Source organism: Hyperolius riggenbachi, chromosome 2 (assembly GCF_040937935.1).
Source record: "Hyperolius riggenbachi isolate aHypRig1 chromosome 2, aHypRig1.pri, whole genome shotgun sequence".
NCBI classification, from domain to species: Eukaryota; Metazoa; Chordata; class Amphibia; order Anura; family Hyperoliidae; genus Hyperolius; species Hyperolius riggenbachi.
The window spans coordinates 330,410,988-330,426,259 of NC_090647.1; the positions used below are offsets into that span (position 1 = coordinate 330,410,988).

The window sequence follows — 15,272 nt, forward strand, 5'->3', positions numbered from 1 at the left end:
GTGACAAAAAATAAAATCTTCTATGAACTCACCATACTCCGTACGGAATACCTTTGGGTGTCTTCTTTCTAGAATGGGGTCATTTGTGGGGTTCCTATACTGCCCTGGCATTTTAGGGGCCCTAAACCGTGAGGAGTAGTCTTGAAACCAAATGTCGCAAAATGACCTGTGAAATCCTAAAGGTACTCATTGGACTTTGGGCCCCTTAGCGTACTTAGGGTGTAAAAAAGTGCCACACATGTGGTACCGCCGTACTCAGGAGAAGTAGTATAATGCGTTTTGGGGTGTATTTTTACACATACCCATGCTAAGTGGGAGAAATATCTCTGTAAATGACAATTGTTTGATTTTTTTACACACAATTGTCCATTTACATAGAAATTTCTCCCACCCAGCATGGGTATGTGTAAAAATACACCCCAAGACACATTATACTACTTCTCCCGAGTATGGCGGTACCACATGTGTGACACTTTTTTGCAGCCTAGGTGCGCTAAGGGGCCCAACGTCCTATTCACAGATCATTTTGAAGCATTTGTTTTCTAGACTACTCCTCGCGGTTTAGGGGCCCTAAAATGCCAGGGCAGTATAGGAACCCCACAAGTGACCCCATTTTAGAAAGAAGACACCCCAAGGTATTCTGTTAGGTGTATGGCGAGTTCATAGAAGATTTTATTTTTTGTCACAAGTTAGTGAAAAATGACACTTTGTGAAAAAAAACCAATAAAAATTAATTTCCGCTAACTTTTGACAAAAAATAAAATCTTCTATGAACTCGTCATACACCTAACAAAATACCTTGGGGTGTCTTTTTTTCTAAAATGGGGTCACTTGTGGGGTTCCTATACTGCCCTGGCATTTTACAGGCCCAAAACCGTGAGTAGTCTGGAAACCAAATGTCTCAAAATGACTGTTCAGGGGTATAAGCATCTGCAAATTTTGATGACAGGTGGTCTATGAGGGGGCGAATTTTGTGGAACCGGTCATAAGCAGGGTGGCCTTTTAGATGACAGGTTGTATTGGGCCTGATCTGATGGATAGGAGTGCTAGGGGGGTGACAGGAGGTGATTGATGGGTGTCTCAGGGGGTGGTTAGAGGGGAAAATAGATGCAATCAATGCACTGGGGAGGTGATCGGAAGGGGGTCTGAGGGGGATCTGAGGGTTTGGCCGAGTGATCAGGAGCCCACACGGGGCAAATTGGGGCCTGATCTGATGGGTAGGTGTGCTAGGGGGTGACAGGAGGTGATTGATGGGTGTCTCAAGGTGTGATTAGAGGGGGGAATAGATGCAAGCAATGCACTGGCGAGGTGATCAGGGCTGGGGTCTGAGGGCATTCTGAGGGTGTGGGCGGGTGATTGAGTGCCCTAGGGGCAGATAGGGGTCTAATCTGATAGGTAGCAGTGACAGGGGGTGATTTATGGGTAATTAGTGGGTGTTTAGGGTAGAGAATAGATGGAAACACTGCGCTTGGGTGGTGATCTGATGTCGGATCTGCGGGCGATCTATTGGTGTGGGTGGGTGATCAGTTTGCCCGCAAGGGGCAGGTTAGGGGCTGATTGATGGGTGGCAGTGACAGCGGGTGATTGATGCGTGGCAGTGACAGGGGGTGATTGATGGGTGGCAGTGACAGGGGGTGATTGATGGGTGATAGGTGATTGGCAGGTGATTGACAGGTGATCAGTGGGTTATTACAGGGAAGGACAGATGTAAATATTGCACTGGCGAATTGATAAGGGGGGGTCTGAGGGCAATCTGAGCGTGTAGGCGGGTGATTGGGTGCCCGCAAGGGGCAGATTAGGGTCTGATCTGATGGGTAACAGTGACAGGTGGTGATAGGGGGTGATTGATGGGTAATTAGTGGGTGTTTAGAGGAGAGAATAGATGTAAACGCTGCGCTTGGGTGGTGATCTGATGTCGGATCTGCGGGCGATCTATTTGTGTGGGTGGGTGATCAGATTGCCCGCAAGGGGCAGGTTAGGGGCTGATAGTTGGGTGGCAGTGACAGGGGGTGATTGATGGGTGATAGGTGATTGGCAGGTTATTGACAGGTGATCAGTGGGTTATTACAGGGAAGGACAGATGTAATTAATGCACTGGCGAATTGATAAGGGGGGGGGGGTCTGAGGGCAATCTGAGCGTGTGGGCGGGTGATTGGGTGCCCGCAAGGGGCAGATTAGGGTCTGATCTGATAGGTAACAGTGACAGGTGGTGATAGGGGGTGATTGATGGGTAATTAGTGGGTGTTTAGAGAAGATAACAGATGTAAACGATACATTTGGGAGGTAATCTGACGGCGGGTTTGCGGGCGATCTAATGGTGTGGGTGGGTGATCAGATTGCCCGCAAGGGGCAGGTTAGGGGCTGATTGATGGGTGGCAGTGACAGGGGGTGACAGGGGGTGATTGATGGGTGATAGGTGATTGGCAGGTGATTGACAGGTGATCAGTGGGTTATTACAGGGAAGAACAGATGTAATTAATGCACTGGTGAATTGATAAGGGGGGGTCAGAGGGCAATCTGAGCGTGTGGGCGGGTGATTGGGTGCCCGCAAGGGGCAGATTAGGGTCTGATCTGATACATAAAAGTGACAGGTGGTGATAGGGGGTGATTGATGGGTGATTGATGGGTAATTAGTGGGTGTTTAGAGGAGAGAATAGATGTAAACAATGGATTTGGGAGGTGATCTGATGTCGGATCTGCAGGCGATCTATTGGTGTGGGGGGGTGATCAGATTGCCCGCAAGGGGCAGGTTAGGGGCTGATTGATGGGTGGCAGTGACAGGGGGTGACAGGGGGTGATTGATGGGTGATAGGTGATTGGCAGGTGATTGACAGGTGATCAGTGGGTTATTACAGGGAAGAACAGATGTAATTAATGCACTGGTGAATTGATAAGGGGGGGTCAGAGGGCAATCTGAGCGTGTGGGCGGGTGATTGGGTGCCCGCAAGGGGCAGATTAGGGTCTGATCTGATAGGTAAAAGTGACAGGTGGTGATAGGGGGTGATTGATGGGTGATTGATGGGTAATTAGTGGGTGTTTAGAGGAGAGAATAGATGTAAACAATGGATTTGGGAGGTGATCTGATGTCGGATCTGCGGGCGATCTATTGGTGTGGGGGGGTGATCAGATTGCCCGCAAGGGGCAGGTTAGGGGCTGATTGATGGGTGGCAGTGACAGGGGGTGATTGATGGGTGATTGACAGGTGATTGACAGGTGATCAGGGGGATAGATGCATACAGTAAACGGGGGGGGGGGGTCTGGGGAGAATCTGAGGGGTGGGGGGTGATCAGGAGGGGGCAGGGAGCAGGGGGGGGGGGATAAAAAAAAATAGCGTTGACAGATAGTGACAGGGAGTGATTGATGGGTGATTAGGGGGGTGATTAGGTGCAAACAGGGGTCTGGGGGGTGGGCAGGGGGGGGTCTGATGGGTGCTGTGGGCGATCTGGGGCAGGGGGGGTAAAAAATCAGTGTGCTTGGTGCAGACTAGGGTGGCTGCAGCCTGCCCTGGTGGTCCCTCGGACACTGGGACCACCAGGGCAGGAGGCAGCCTGTATAATACACTTTGTAAACATTACAAAGTGTATTATACACTTTGTATGCGACGATCGTCGGGTTAACATCCCGCCGGCGCTTCCGTATGGCCGGCGGGATGTTGCGGCGGGTGAGCGGCGCCAGGCGGAGGATCGCGTCACGGATGACGCGATCGCTCCGCCCATGCCCCTACAAGGACCGCCGCCATTTGTCAATACGGCGGTCCTTGCGGGGTGCACTTCCCGGCCGCCAATTGTACATACGGCGGTCGGGAAGTGGTTAAGAAGGTGTGGGGGCCCTGGACGTCAAGCAAAGACACTGTATAATAATTACTGTTATAACCCAGCTATATACATAGAGTGAAGCCTCTAGTTATATCCTGGGAGGTCCAAGAGGGTGAGCTTGACCCTGTGTAACAAAAGCGACATGACTGGCTCAACATAGCGATATACCCTAGCACAGGAGTTGAACCTAGCAATGGTAAACACTGCATATATTACATATTGTAAACAGCTACTGTAATTATTGCAATCCCTAGCTTTTTGTAACTGAGTTTATTGTTTGATCTCCTCACCTGCGAGTGTGGGAGTTCGGGGTGTTTTTGTTTTTGTTTGTGTGTTTTGTATTGACAAAAAATCTTTAAAAAAAAAGAAGTTTAAAAAAAAAAAAAAAGACTATCTAACACTTAATTCAGGGAAAATAGGAAAGTGAACTTAGGGCTCTTTCCCACTAAGACGTTGCGTTTGATGCAACGTTAAGGTCGCATAATGTGCCCCTAACGCAACGCATGTTAGCTTTGAAGTTGGACGTTACATTGCACTGCGTTATGCGTCTCTTGATGCATATGTGATGCGTACTTTTTGATACATACGGATCGAACGAAAACGGCGCATGCGGCACATTTAATAAAAAACATTACTGAGCATGTGCAAACAGTAACGCAGCCAAATACGAGTATAATGCACAGCACGCTGCACTTTCATTTAACGTGCTGCGTTATACTCCCAACACAACGTGGGTACTGTGAACAGCCCATTGATTTATTATTGCTGTGAGTTGGGCTGCGTTACAGGCTGCTGTAACGTGGGACTTTAACGTCTCACTGTGGAAGCAGCCTCAAGCAAACCTTTAGATAAAATTATTTTATTGTAGTTTTGGCTAGAGTGGGATAGGGTTAGAAGATCTCACAGATTATAATTGGTGATTGGGTTCCAGTTAAGTGGATGTTTGGATCTGGTTTCTACATTTATGAATTACAGGTCGCCAAACTGTAACCTCTCCTTATTGATCCCCAACCCTATCGATTCTCTTGATTTCATTCTACACCAACTCTTCCTCCTCCTTTTACCATTTCCCTGGAGGCAGTGTGCAGCATCACATATCACTGATGCTATGCTTTGGAGGAGATGTGCCACCATAGTCCTATGCAGGAAGCATGGCAGAACAGAGGATTGCAGTCTGCTCTGAAGAGAAGAGCTTAGCTGTCCTTCCCTGCCTGTTAGACATAAGATAAAATTACATCATTTCTGCTTTTAACTGTGGTAGAAAATCAAAGTGATAGGAGGGACTGGGCAATTCCTCAAAACTCTGGAATTCGTATTACAATACTGATATTCTTTAAAATACCTCTGATGAGGAATATGTAAATTACTATCCTATAAATAAAAGATATAATAATGTGGCCGATTTAAGTATACCAGTGTTCTGTATTTACACATTGGCAGGTCTTTGCTCCGGCTCTTCATGAAATGGGCTTCGGCCATTAATGCAAATCTGATCTGAGATTTTGTTTTAAATAAGGAACACAAGTAGCGTAGCACTTGTTACCTAGATAACGTGGGTAATTGTGCAACGCACGCTACTTAGTCAACCTAATTAACATTAACATTGCCTTGCATATAACACTTTAACCAATATTAGTGGATAGGGCCAATTATTAACTATGACATGTGCTTATCTACTGCTCCACCACTAACCACCCGAGAACTCTAATGAACCTCCCTCATAGCGCACACCTCAGCAGCTTGGTGGTCAATTTTTTTAAAATGTGTCTTAACAGTAATATGTAGTTAACAAGGCATGGATTTCCTGCTGCTTCAGTTAAGGAACAGAACTATTTGACTGAAGTGATTTCATCTTATTGGAATGCAGATTTAATTTCCAAATAAATAGCAGCATTTTCTTAGACTACCAGCAGATGGCAGTGCTTGTGCATACATGGTAAAAGCAGTCACAGATAGATTCCCTGGAGCCAAAGCTACCTTCAAGGTTCCCTCATTCAAAACCATACTTCAACTTGTTGAACAGTTTTTGTTCACTGTTATAAACCTTTATTCCAACACCCATTCAGGTCATTTTTGACCAATTATCTTGAATTAACTGTTCTGAATTGTAAATCAACATAAACAAATTATAGACAGATCTGGGCAGTAGGAATGTCCCAGTTTTCTTAATAGGCTATATCTAATGCAATAAGCCTACACTGAACTTGCATTTTAACTCCACTGCTTTAAATGTGTGCTTATACTTGAAAATGATCTAAACTTAAAATTGGTGAAACAGCAGCTCTAGCACTGACAAGCTCAGCACTGCCAGGCAAACCTCAGCACTTTCCATTGCCATTTTCCATAGCATACACTGCCTCTCCTTTTTAGGACCATGGCACATTGGGGGGACTAATAGTGTACTGTTTGCACATATGTCACCTACTGCTACTATAGTATGCATGCATGTGAATCCGCACAGAGAAATAAAGATTTGTGATACTGTGGAATGGTGGTGCAGCCTTTTTCCTGTTCAGGATTTCTTTTCTCTTTGGTTTTCACCTACTACTACTACCGGTATGTTATGAGTGTAAGATTGTAAGAACTTTATTACAGTGCTGCTGTCCTAGCAAAGACTGGGATGGATGCCTGCATTTTTTCCTGTATGATTTGTCATGGTCTTCTCACCATGTCCTTGGGAACAGTTAAGAGACAGAAGAGCTGAGTAATACTTTATTTAAGGGAAACCTCAATCCGTGTAGTGCAAGCTGGAAGTGACTACAAATGCTAATTATCCATTTTATTTTGCACAGGAACTTGACTGATGTTAATCTGCAATTGTGTGTATTCAATATTCTGTATTATTTGTTTGTTTTTTCCCTCTGGAGCAAGGCACTCTCTGCCTCCCTCCCTTCTATCTAGGACTGTAACAAGATCTCTGGTTGTCATTTGCACATGATCTGAGGGAGACCCTCCCCAGTAGATCTGACTACGGTTTTAAGGTTTACACCAGGTTTACGTTTCAAGAAGAGCCTGAATCCAGTTTGATGTTATTCTGAGAAGGAACACAATAATGTATGGAAACTGTTGTAGCTGTGTCCCATACACATTGCAGCATACAGAATTGATGTATTAAACTGTACCTTATGCATGCTCCTCCATTTATCCTTTTTGGGTCTTAAATGGTCGCCTACAGCTGTAAATGAAACAATGAACTTCAGACCTGGTTATTCCCTGCTGCCCATGAGTTCTGGGATGATAGTGTCCAAAACGCCTGAGGTCAGCTGGAAACAATTTGCACTAAAGATCCCCTGGTGACCATTTCCCACAACCCTGCTCCTGGGTGCACCAGCCTTTGTCAACCACGTTTGTAATCCAGCCCAGGCCCAGCTTGCCAAGAGTTGGAGATCCCTCCTCCTCATAGAAACTTCCTTATCAGTAGGATTTAGGCCATTTACCATTTGTAGAAGCTTACCTCTGACCTGTCCAACAAGCCCTTGAGGTTTGAAGATGTTTGGGATTAAGGTCCTCTTAGTTTACAATGAACAATGTTACCTAAATAATAATTGCCCTGACTCGGCCAGACTATGCTATCATCTGTCACAGCTCCATAAGCCAATACTTTCTTATCTCCCCTTCCTTGTGCTGCATCCTGAATCCCATGAACTGTTTTCATATAAGTCACTATCAAGTCTGAATGCAATGCATAATGTCATGTATGCTATTTGAAAGTTATTAGTAAAGAACTTTGCAGTTTAAAAAAAAAAGTTTGCGGTTTAAATGAGAGCTCAGAGTCCAGAGGTCCCCTTAGACAGCAAGCTTTAGGTAGAGAGGTCAGAAGCTGGGAGATAGATTGATTTGAGTGTCATCAACGTTGCGGTGATACTGGATATCAAGAGTTTATTTATTGTCCCAAGCCATGAGTACAGATCATACATGTCAAACTCCGACCCGTGGGCCAAATCTGGCCCTTGGAGCCATCAGATTTGGCCCTCATGTGTTTTCCTCACTTTGCATTATGTTTGGCCCACTTAGGACTACCAGAGAAGCTATATTGGAGGGTAAGCCCTAGATCACCAGGGAAGCCATATGAGGAGGGGGAAATCACTAGGTACCAGGGAACTGTATAGATAAGGGCCACTAGACACCAGGGAACCGTATAGGAGAAGGGGTGGGGCACTAGACACCAGTGAACTGTATAGGGGGTGGAGAGGGGCTATTAGACACCAGGGAACTTTATCAGGGAGAGAGGTGGCCACTAGACATTGAGGTTGGCCCGCAACTTGGTACCAGAGCTCAATTTCAGTCCACTTTGTATTTGATTTTGACATCCCTGGTATAGATGGAGAAGATAAGAGGTCTAAAGCTAAATACACATGAGGCACGGATGTCTGCAGTTGCATGGAGACAAGCAACAGTTGAAAGTCTCCAGCAACGACAGTTGTATACAAGCAACGATTGTATATACGCGGCAACAACCTGTCTGCAACATAGCGGAAACTGTTGCTCAGCAACTTCTGTCGCAGGTTCAATGAACTGTCGGACTCACAACAGTTGCTAGAGACTAGCATACACACGACCGCACCGACTTGAGACTAGGGACGGTTGCTGCAACAGCTGTTGCCGGGGATTGAACAAGTCAATCGCCTGGAGACAGCTCTGATTAGCAACAGTTGCTTGCGCGCGCCTCATACACATGGAGGACTTGTTGCCGCAACATGCGCGCACCATGTGTTTCCAGCTACAGTTGTAGCCCGTGTGTATGGGCCTTTAGAAGGGAGCCTTGTGGTACACCAACAGATAGCAGGCTTGAAGAGGAGTTAGTGATGGAATAGGAGACAGTGAAAAAGTCTCCAGACAGGTAGGAGCTATTCCAAGAATGTGCCAGGCCTTTGACACCCAGTGACAAGAGTGTCTGGAGAAGCAGACAGTGATCGACAGTGTCAAAAGCAGAGGATAGGTCGAGAGTATTAGTACAGAAATTTGACCTTTGGATTTTGCAATGAGGAGGCTATTTATAGGGTATTGTTATACCTTTTATCCTGTTGTACAGCGCCACAAAAGATGCTGGTACTGTACTAATCAATAATAATAATAAATCAATACAGATGCAAGGAAAACTAGTGTGAATCTGGAGTAGTTGCCCAAAACAACCAATCAAAATCCTTAAGTCCTTTGCAGTTAAAACCTGATCAGTTGCTTTGAGAACCTTTTTTTCCATTTATTTCTTTGTCCCAGATTTAATTTATCAGTACTAGAGTATTAAAGGCAGAAATCCGTAAGGAAGGAAAAGAAGGAAGTCGGTATTATTATTTTGGATTTATATACTGCCAGTATCTTCTGTGGTGTTGTGTCAGTACTAATAGCCTTCACATTTCTTGTATTACAAATATCATTGCACATTTTCCCTGTGTGACTTTCCAAAGTAATATTACCATATGTAAACCACACACATCAAATGCATTAACATACCGGGGTGGTGGTGTGGGTGGGGTTTGAAGATGAGGTCTGTCAAACGACTGCACATCATAGGATGGCGGGGAATAAACTGGAGGAGGTTCCTCATCAGAACTGTCTGGTTCTAGAGTCCTTTCCAGAATCTGAAAATGCAAAGGAAGAATAGATATTTATAAGCAAAATGGCTAAAATGCAACAACACCACCTAACAGTATATTGTCCATTGTGAAATAAAAACTGCTTCATATTTTTTACATTGTTTAGTTCTATAGCTCAGATTACTTCCAGTTTGATATAACTTGAGAGTGATGACAATATCCTCCCAAACGCAATGTTGTTTTCCTCCTTATGTTATCTATATCTTCCTGTGTGCAACGTAAAGCCCCATCTACACGATACGATTCTTTGTACGATTCGATTACGATTCTATTTACGATCCGATTAAATCTGACATGTCCGATCGGGATTCGATGCAATTCAATTCGATTTGCCATTGTTTTGCAATGGCAAATCGAATTGAATCGAATCGAATCCCTATCGGACATGTTGGATTTAATCGGATCGTAAATAGAATCGTAATCGAATCGCACAAAGAATCGTATCGTGTAGATTGAGATTCTTTTGTCTGTAGGAAAGTTAGTCAAGGTAGCACATTTTTATCAAAACAAAAGGGTATAAGGACAGCAACCACAGTGGGAACTGTTCCCGCAGCATCCACTGTTATGTATAGTCGCTATATCCAGTCTTCATTGGTGTTAAGCACACAGTTTAGATTTCTGTCAGCTAAAATCACTTCTCTTTTGACACTGGTCTTATGCTGGGAATACACAATGAGTTTTTTTGGCATATTTACTGACCGATCAATTGTCCGATCGATTTTCAAACCATTTTTCCAATTAATTTCTATTCACTTCTATGAGAAAATAGATCAGAAAAATAATCGAAATCAGATTGGACCTGTCAGAAATGATCTATCGATCCATCTATCTGCCCTCAAAAAATCATTGTGTATTTCCAGCATAAGGAGAGAGCACCAAGATATATAGTACTATAATAGTGCACTGAGAAGAACAAAATGTTTACTCATCTCTTATCTTCTTTAAAGAGGAACTCCAGTGAAAATAATGTAATAAAAAAGTGCTTCATTTTTACAATATTTATGTATAAATGATTTAGTCAGTGTTTGCCCATTGTAAAATCTTTCCTCTCCCTGATTTACATTCTGACATTTATCACATTGGGACATTTTTACTGCTGGCAGGTGATTTCAGATGGAAGTAGCTGCTGCTTGCTTCTTTGGCAGTTGGAAACAGCTGTAAAAAGCTGTTATTTCCCGCAATGCAACAGGGTTCACTGACAGGAAACTGCCAGGACCATGGTCCTCACAGTTTCCTGTGGAAGGGGTTTCACCACAATATCAGCCATACAGCACCCCCTGATGATCCGTTTGAGAAAAGGAATAGATTAATTTCTCATGTAAAAGGGGGTTTCAGCTACTGATTGGGATGAAGTTCAATTGTTGATTACTGTTTCTCTTTAAATTGCAAGGAAAAACAGTAAGGAAGGCAATACCCATAAAAAACATTTCTTCCATCCTCAGTTCAGGGCACCTGGCAGATTCAAAGAATAGGACCGTTCTACCTTTTTGCTTCATCTTGTAGCACATATGTTGCCGGATGGAAGTCCACACTTCTTTACTAACAGGCTCAATGTCACCTCCTTCATGGTCAATTCTGGTTTATTCAGGGTATTTCTGCTTAGGTAGTCTATTTTGATGTTCAGTTTCCCTTTTTAAGTGCTTTTAGATATAAATGGCATAGAGTGCCAAAGCAGCTCTATGGGGCCTAGTGCCTGGGGGAGGGCTCCTAATCCTTCCCATCTATAATGTGCTGCCATATCAGCAATGCAACTCAACACAAAGGATCCATACAGCCACATTATTGCATTCAGTGCTATACAATGTGCTGTTACGCAGATAGTTTGGCATACAGTAATACGGCTATATACCGTAATTCCATCATAGTGGATGGCTTAGAAAAGGAAGCACTATCACTGTGATGGGGAGAAAAAGACAGATGAGCAGAACACTATATGAGGGGATGTCTCCAGGAGGTAAGCGGACAGTCATTATGAAATATGGTGTGTGTTTGTGAGTGTGAGGCTTGCTCTATCCTAAAGGACACCTGGTTCCACGCTCTCAATTCAGTGCTGTACTTCTGTCTAGCAGAAACGTTATAGGTTTGCTCCAGCTCACATGTTTTGCCTGATCCATGGCTCACTAGGCTGCTGTTAGCTCTCTATAACTTGAAGACATGCATTGGGGTTCTATCACATGCTGAAAAGAGACCTATCTACAACTCACAGGTATCTGCAAATCTGGCCCAGAAAAAGCCATGGAAATCCCTTGCTTAGGTTATCCATGACTTATAAAGCTTGCTATTCTCATAAATAAGTTGAAAAATATATTAGTATCATGAGAGAAAGAATAATGATTTTTGTAAGGTCTACAATGTACCTGGCTGCACCCACTCCTAATATATATAAATTGTAATTAAAAGAAAAAATATGATAACATTTTCATTTGTCAGAGAAAGTCAGCATAAAGAAATGGTATATACAGTAATGGCAGTGCTTTATCAAATAACCAGTTACTTGTGCTGTTGAAATAAAGCAGTCAGGGCTGTGGAGTTGGTTCACAAATCTTCGACTCCAACTCCTCAGTTTGTGAAACCTCCGACTCCAGGTACCCAAAATTTCTCCGACTCCTTAGTCTAAGTTTTACAAAAGCTAAGGATTTGGTTTAAAGAGACTCCGTAACAAAAATTGCATCCTGTTTTTTATCATCCTACAAGTTCCAAAAGCTATTCTAATCTGTTCTGGCTTACTGCAGCACTTTGTACTATCACAGTCTCTGTAATAAATCAACTTATCTCTCTCTTGTCAGACTTGTCAGCCTGTGTCTGGAAGGCTGCCAAGTTCTTCAGTGTTGTGGTTCTGCTATGAAATCCCCCATCCAGGCCCCTCTATGCACACTGCCTGTGTGTTATTTAGATTAGAGCAGCTTCTCTCTTCTCTCTTATCTTTTACAAGCTGGATAAATCGTCCTCTGAGCTGGCTGGGCTTTCACATAGTGAGGAATTACAGACAAGGGCAAAGCTGTTTGCAGGAAGAAAAGAGCAGCCTGAAACTTCAGTGCATGAGAGATGCAGGGGGAAAGAAACACACAAATGATCTCTTGAGATTCAAAAGGAAGGGTGTATACAGCCTGCTTGTGTATGGATGTATTTTCTATGTGTGGACATACTGTACATCAACCTACTTCCTGTTTTGGTGGCCATTTTGTTTGTTTATAAACAAACTTTTTAAAACTGTTTTTAACCACTTTTAATGCGGCGGGGAGCGGCGAAATTGTGACAGAGGGTAATAGGAGATGTCCCCTAACGCACTGGTATGTTTACTTTTGTGTGATTTTAACAATACAGATTCTCTTTAAAAATCATCCGACTCTGACTCCTCACTTTATTGAAACCGCCAACTCCAACTCCAGGTACCCAAAATTGCTCCAACTCAGACTCCGACTCCATAGCCCTGAAAGCAGTCACCATATTTTTAAAAACATATATACAAAGGAATATTTTATATATTATACATTTTGTCAAAATACTTATGGACCTGAGACAACTTTCAGCTTTAATTCAGTGGGGGTGAACAAAAAAGGTTGCATAAAAATATGAGGCAACTAAAGTATTTTTTTAACACAATCCCTTCATTTCCCCAACATTGGGGCAACCAGACCTCCCAAAATAAATCCAAATCTAGCAAATGTTATTCGATAGGGTTTAGCTGGGGGAAAGAGCAAGTGAGAGAGAACACTAGTCTCCTATATCAAACAGCCCAAGGGTACCAGCTGTGTGTCCGTCCGATCAAATACTCCACAGGAGATAGGGGAGTGTACTCTGTGTGCAGGGAGGGGTTCAAGCAGTGGAACAAAGCTGTCCATGGATTAGCAGTCCTCTGAAAAGCAGAAAAAAAAACAATGACATCCATCAGACCTTCACCCATAACCCCTGTATCTGAGGGTAAAGTTCAGGAGGACATCCCTCACTTGAGGCAGGATGTAAAATAGTGCGCTCCCGGCAGAGAAGACTTAAAATCAAAGGCATAATAACCTTTTAGGAGAATTTTAAGTTGCATTTCCCTTCACTGTTCACCCATGACCACCCGTCTCACATCATTCCACCCTTTTTTCAGCTAAGGAACCATTTCTGTGGGAGTACTACCCAGGCATTTTGCCCAATAAAGGTCGAGTCCATCCTGATAAAGGTCAGATATAGTTTTTTTTTCCCGCAAGGTCTCCCAGAACATTAAGAAACTGGTCATGTACAGGGAGAGAAACCCCATAGCTCAACACAGAGACGACATAACATAAACTTGAGACTCTGGTAGGCTAAACTGTGCCTTTAATAAATTGAAGTTATATGACTTCCATCAGATCCCAAGAGCTGCAAGAGTTTATAGATAACCCCCCCCCTCCCCCCAAACACTCCCAGACTTCCATGCAGTAGCCATGCTTGTCCATCTTCCCCCAGGAAAATCCGGAGAAGACCAAAGGGGCATCGACGGTGACAAATTTCCCAGTATTTACGTAGCTCCCACCATGCAATGCAGGTGTCCCTCAGTAAGCAATAAAGCTTTGTTCAGAGGAACAAGAAACTGACATCACCACGGAGGTTGGTGAGTCATATTAGGAAGGGACTTACTCCTCCTATAAAGAGGCGAACGCTGTGCCCCGTAGCCACGCCCTGAAGAAGCATCATGTGACGCGAAACGTCGGTGGGAGGAGCCTATTACCGCATCACACGTATTCAGCGTCCCCGCTGCCCACATCATCACAGCCGGACAGCGCCTGCTAGCCGCATCCGGGCATGGCCAGGCAAGGCTGAGGCGCTTACCATGCATACATGAACTTACAGAGCTCAATGCTGATACAGTGAGCTAGCGTACAGTCAACATTTAGAGACTATTCTATGCCAAAGTGTGGTGGAAGTTTGAGCCCTGCTCCGCTGACCTGCCTAAGACCTGTTGATGGGAATGCTTGGCACCCTACCCCTGCGTGCAATGTATGTAGATGTCACAAAAGTTGGATTGGAGTGGACCAGAGAAGCTAGACGATCACTGCAGTAGCGGACTGGACTCCGGGCAATTGGAAAGGAGTGGAGAGGAGCGGTGAAGCTGAACTGTCTTAAGTCGTGGGGTATTGCAAGTATAACCAAATAATGCATGTGCAGGATGAGTTATGGGAGAATGATGCCTGAATGACATTGCCCCATCAAACAGCATTCTGGCTTGCACCCCTATTGCCTGACTAAAGCTTGCTTGCTGCACCTTGAATAACCACACAGGACTTATCCCCAATAGGGGGAGGCAGCTGCTGTATGCATGGTGTAAGGTGGTGTGTGAGTTGTGGGTGGGCTGGGCTTGCGTGCATGGAGCATAAGAGTCCTTTGACAGACTCCATGCACACAAGCCTAGAGCATTGATCTAGGGGGTGTGTGGGATGGCTCCTCTGTTTTAATTGTTCAAATTTCTGCGCAGAAATAGGTTTTAATTACTGTCTGTGGTTTGGTCGTTAAAGGTGTAAACCCTCAGCTTTGCTTGTTTAATAAAGAATCACTTATGCAACTGAGATGTATTAGGTGTACATGGCCAATTTTGTGCAATAACTTTATATATAAATCAACACTGGCTACACCAATTCACCAGTTCCCATATTTAATAATTAATATATAGTGAGTAATTTGAACATTTGCGCTACGGCTTCATGGCAAACTCCCAACTTTTTAATGTCCCTCAGTAAGATATTGCTCTTGATAAGTGAGGGGAGGTCAGAAAATCCAGTGTGCAACAACCCAGCTAATGACCAAGGCTTCACCAACTCCTCCTCCAGGATCGTATTAGTGTAGAATTTAGGCCGCCCCAACGAGTTTTTAGCATGTCTCAAAATGGCAACCAGATTATATG

General features: G+C 44.1%; 1 protein-coding gene across 6 annotated transcripts in view; it reads right to left on the reverse strand.

Annotated features, from left to right (window-relative positions):
- The window catches only part of CUEDC1 (CUE domain containing 1), a 228,980-nt gene that overhangs the window by 100,751 nt on the left and 112,957 nt on the right, over positions 1-15,272 (reverse strand). For all 6 annotated transcript variants that reach the window (XM_068269335.1, XM_068269338.1, XM_068269339.1 and 3 more), the window contains exon 4: positions 9,267-9,394. In XM_068269335.1, coding sequence (XP_068125436.1) covers positions 9,267-9,394 — 128 coding nt within the window. The remainder of the gene's footprint in view (positions 1-9,266; positions 9,395-15,272) is intronic.